The sequence below is a fragment of the Trichechus manatus genome, unplaced genomic scaffold (genome assembly GCF_000243295.1).
Source record: "Trichechus manatus latirostris isolate Lorelei unplaced genomic scaffold, TriManLat1.0 scaffold00131, whole genome shotgun sequence".
Taxonomy (NCBI): Eukaryota; Metazoa; Chordata; class Mammalia; order Sirenia; family Trichechidae; genus Trichechus; species Trichechus manatus.
The window spans coordinates 82324-87727 of record NW_004444067.1 but is presented as its reverse complement, the minus strand read 5'-3'; the positions used below and the strand labels follow the sequence as shown (position 1 = coordinate 87727).

Here is a 5404-nt window from a genome sequence, read left to right as displayed (position 1 = left end):
CTTTACAGAAGCAGATTGTCACATCTTTCTCCTGCGGAGCTGCTGGTAGGTTCGAACGGCTGATCTTTGGGTTAGCAGCTGAGCACTTAACTACTGCACCACCAGGGCTCCTGGTTCTTCTCCTTAGTGGCAACAGTGTTCCCAGTTAATTGTGACTCTCCCCAGAAATATTCTATGCATATACAAAATATGTGCATACATCCAAAAGGGCTTTAACACACTTTTATAATCATCTATAGCTGTTTTTTAATTAATTACCTATCAATTGTAGTGAGCACAGTGATGCCTTCCTTCTGCAAATGAACCAGTTTACAAGGTTTGATATAGGGAAAGCCCAAAAAGGTGATGGCAGATGGTGGCGGGCGGCGTATGTCCCAGACAACCAGCTTTCCTTCCATTGTTGCCGAGAGTATTTGTGTTAAATTCAGGTGAAAGACGGACTGGCTGAATTTTCCCACGAGCTTGTTGAATGTCTGCATTTCAAGAGGCAGGTTATGAGTTATTGTTGATAATAAATGTAAAACAAAGCATTTGTCAACACAATGTTTTATAATAGTTCACTGAAATAAATATAGGAGAAAAAAGAATGCAAAAAGCAATCACTAAAAAACCTTCCCTCGTGGGTTGCTGCAGTTCGGGCAGTTCTGACCGTCTGAAGGTTTGCTAAGAACAAATGACGGGCCATGTATCATGTTCAATTATTAAACTGTCTGCTCAAAGCAAATGAAATACTGATAATCACTGTGGACACCTGTTCAACTTCTCTTACCGAGGTTTCCAAGACAGATAAAGGAATTGATGTCTGTCGTGAGCGAAAGCATGCACTGGCTGTAAAATTATCACTGAATACTTTTCCCAGCCTCCCTTTGATCGTAAAGTAATTTTCCCATCAGTAGAAATTATTTAAGTACATAGAAATGCTCCAGAATGAGACGCCTTATGAAATTTGTGCTAGGTAAAATCAGACAACAGGCTGTCTTTCTTAGACAATGTCTTTGAGAAAAACTATAGAAAAAACCCAGTTCAGTGACCTGACGCCCCTCAGTGAATGTTTAGCGAATGAATGAGAGTGAACCTCAGCAACTTGCCACGTGACACAAGCAGGTCTGGCTGCCCGACTCTCTGATTCTGGCTTTGCCTCTTCTGACTTAAACACAGGAGGATCAGTCAAACAATACTGGGTCAAACAAGAACATCACGTTCTTTCCAAGAGCAGCACTATTTCAATACAAGGGCTCTTTTAGAATTTCAAATGATTCTTGTTTGATACGTTGGTTCATGAAAAGCAAATAGTGCACACAGAATAATCTTTCTTTGTGTCCATCTTTTTTTTCTTTCCTTTTGGCAAACCCTCTTAAAAAAAAAGAGCTATCTACAAATTATACCAAGAGTGAGAAAAGGGAGCAGGAAAAAATCACCATAAGGTGCTCACCAAGAGCAGACTACGTGGATATCAAATGCAGAAAATTGTGCAGGACACAAAAACTCGACATCCACCTCAAATGCAGTATCTTGAGGTAAACGGGGAAAATAAAATGGTTTTTCCAATGTTTCATCACCATTCCTATTGGCTCATAAGTATCTAAATACCCCATGTCATTTTTTTTTAAATTTGTTTTGCTGATGTTGTTGAGAATATATACAGCAAAACATACCCCAATTCAACGGTTTCTACATATACAATTCGGTTTCTACACATACAATTCGGTGACACGGATTACATTCTTCCGGTTGTGCAACCATTCTCACTCCCCGGTTGTGCAACCATTCTCACTCCCCGTATCTAAACTGCTGCTTACCTGTTAACATAAACTCACTGCCCCCTAAGGCTCTTATCTAATCTTTTAAGTTGCTGTTGTCAGTTTGATCCCATATAGATAGATCTTAAAAAAGCACGGGGGTCAAGGCAGACATTTTTCACTAGTTAAGCTAAACTACTCTTTGGTTTTAAGAAGATTTCAGGGGATATTTTTGGTTTAAGGTTTAAAGATTATCTCAGCCAGTGTCATTTTTTTATTGGTCTGAAACTGAGCAGCTTTATAAGGGATCCATTCATGTTCAACTATTCTATCTACGTCACTCCAAGTTAACTTTGATTCTTTGTCAATCTGCGCACATACATTATAAAAGCTATCGCCTTTTTGGAGGAGATTTTCTCATGATAGTAATTTTTTCCTCCATAATACTTTATTTTTAACAATACTGACATTATTCTCTACCAACAATTCAATAGGGATAAAGAACCCAAATCTTTCAAATTCCTTTCTCAATGGTTTAATATGAAGACATACAAATAATTGTCCAAGCCAACCAAGCTTAAAACAAACAAACAGAAAAACCCCATTGCCATCGAGTCAATTCTGACTCATAGTGACCCTACAGGACAGAGTACAACTGTCTCCTAGGGTTTCCAAGGCTTTAATCTTTATGAAAGCAGACTGCCACATCTTTCTCCTGCAGAGCAGCTGGTGGGTTCAAACCACTGACCTTTCAGTTAGCAGCTGGGCGCTTAACCAATGTGCCACCAGGGCTCCCCACTAAGCTTACACACATATACTTAGTCTCCACAGAATCTGATGTATACAAATGCAACAGACATACTCACTTTTTCTGTTAAAAGTGGGGCACTGTGAGCAAGTGTATTTTTCTCTTCATACTGGGAAGTGCAGAAAAAAAAAAAATCACTACTCAAAAAAGACCTGATTTTGAAAAGAGGAACTACATAACAAAATCCAAACAAAGGCATCTAAACAAGGCCAGGGCTTTGCAATTTCTACAGATAAGAGAACCTGCTGCCTCTGGGAACATCCAAACCATTCTGAGGGGAGAGTAAATACATTAAAAAAGCCACCAGTGATTGTGACTTTATATGGTAGTTAATCCAAATCTGAATTCTACATGAATAAGGCTCTATGATCGTTAACAGCTGAAGTAATAAACATCACTAAAAATCAGGGAGTCAAAGTTTTTTTAATCTCATGACCTTGCCGATGCTAGTGTACATATTCCTGATGTTTGCCCATTTCTTTCTAAAAAGAACAAAGTCCCGCACCCCCCAAAAACCCTAAATTTTAGACCTGAAAAGTACATTCAAATAAATATTTGCCTGATTACTTAAAAATTTTTCTAATTTAACTTAAATTATCTGCTTCTGACTTAATATGCTAATTTCCAGTGGGACTAAGATAAATACTATGATTAAATTAAAAACATTTTAAGATATATTTGCGGCTCCCTACATTGATACTGAGACAGCCAAAACTCGCCAGGACTGCCTTGTTTTCCAGGTCTCGCAGGTTTTCCACCTTTGACAGGGTGCAGTCTTACCACTTTTCTATCGCCCTCTATTAGAAAAAATGTATGTTTTCCTTCTCTGACAGGTTCCCGCTTTCACAGGTTTTCCTGTATATTGTTACACTACCAAAACATCTACGCTCAAAGGATGAGCATATACTTGTACCCACATTTAAGATAACAAAATATTTCTACTCACCCATGAATAATATATTGCCCGCGTTTTACTATTGCTCACCAATTCTTTATTATTTGTTGGATTAAAAATAAGGTAGTTCTGAAATATAAAGTATGGAAAAATATTACATTATCTGTTTTCTCTCTGGTTACGTTGAATATTAAATAATGTGTTTAATTAAAACAAATTACTGAGTAGGAATACAACACATAAAAGACAAGGCATTTGGTAAGCAAAAGGAATATAATTTAAATATTGATTGTTAACATTAAAAGTCCCAAGTCTGTTCCCTATATCTAGTCTTTATTATAATCCATCATCTGTAAATTTGAATTCACCAATAACTTTTATTCTTTGTCCTTTTGGACAAAGACTGTTGTGTATGCATTTCTAAATTTGACAGGGCCACAAGGTATCTTGGAATGAATGCAAAATATTGGAAAGGGATTCTGGTTCCTGCCAAGACGGTGTACTAGCATGGGCTTCTGGCTCCCTTCCCAAGAATCAGCTCTGCAGAAACTATAGAAGCAAAGGAAACATGAAATTCAAAAACTAAACAACAAAAATGGAAAAATCCCTGGGGAGATTGATTGTGTGTGTCTTGAAATGGTGTGTGTATGGGGAGTGGGTGGCTGTAGCCTGAGGTGAAAGGGTACAGGAAGCAGTATGGAGAGACAGGCGGAAGAAACACTCTTTAGGGTCCATTCCTGCTGTTTCTGCCCTATCTTGACACTGATTCCTTGCCTATTGCTTGCTGCCCCACTGCAGGCTGCAAACCACCAATGCCGGGGTCTGAGAATTAACATCAGGACAGCAGAAAAGCCCGGATGAGTTGAGGAACTGATAAAAGCAGGCTCATGGAACTGACCTCACAAAAACAGAAAATCAGCTTAAGTTAACTTGACCTCTGATTAGATGAAGGTGGCGTGCTCCTGGCCAAATGCCTGTCAGAAGCAAAATAAGTCTTCTTTGGAGGAAGTTATCATCCTGAGCCACAAATTATTTCTACACTTTCTAAATACAGTATCGGGCATTCGGTGAAAAATAACCAGGCAGAACAAAAACATCCAAATGACTGAAAACCAAGGGGGAGAAACAACTAACAGAAAGAGATCCACAGAAGATCCAAAGACTAGAGTTATCAGACACAGACTTGATAATAACTGTGATTAATATGTGCAAGAAAATACAGAACAAGATGGAGCATTTCAGCAGGTAACTCTATTCAAAGAAACAGTCAAATGGGAATTCTAGGTCTGAAAAAATTATTTTAAAAATTCAATCACTGGCTTAACAGAAAATAAGATATAGCCAAAGGCAGGATTAGTCAGTGGAAAATATCCAAAATGAAGCATATAGAGACAGAAGGATAGAAAATACAGAAAAGAGCATGAAAGACTTATGGGAAGAGACAAAAAGGTCTAACTTACATGTAATTGGAGTCCCAGAAGGAGGGGGAAAAATGTGGTAGAAGTAACATTTAAAGAGACAATGGCTGACAATTTTCTAAAACTAAGGAAAGAAATGACATCATATGTTCAAGAAACGCTAGAGGCCAGATTTTTTTTTTTTTTTATTGTACTTTAGATGAAGGTTTACAGAATAAACTAGCTTCTCATTAAACAGTACACATACTGTTTTATGACATTGGTTAACAACCCCACAACATGTCACACTCTCCCTTCTCAAACCTGGGTTCCCTATTACCAGCTTTCCTGTCTCCTCCTGCCTTCTAGTCCTTGTCTCTGAACTGTTGTGCCCCATTAGTCTCGTTTTGTTTTATGGGCCCATCTAATCTTTGGCTGAAGGGTGAACCTCGGGAGTGGCTTCATTACTGAGTTAAAAGGTTGTCCAGGGGCCATACTCTTGGGGTTTCTCCAGTCTCTGTCAGGCCAGTAAGTCTGGTCTTTTTTTGTGAGTTAGAATTTTGTT

At 38.4% G+C, this 5404-nt stretch overlaps 1 protein-coding gene across 1 annotated transcript in view; it reads right to left on the bottom strand.

Moving 5' to 3' along the window:
* Positions 1 to 5404, bottom strand: part of CFAP251 (cilia and flagella associated protein 251) — a 108204-nt gene that overhangs the window by 66645 nt on the left and 36155 nt on the right. The window contains exons 8-10 of the mRNA XM_023739297.1: positions 3494 to 3571; positions 2606 to 2656; positions 259 to 473 (exon numbers count right to left, since the gene is read on the bottom strand). Coding sequence (XP_023595065.1) covers positions 259 to 473; positions 2606 to 2656; positions 3494 to 3571 — 344 coding nt within the window. The remainder of the gene's footprint in view (positions 1 to 258; positions 474 to 2605; positions 2657 to 3493; positions 3572 to 5404) is intronic.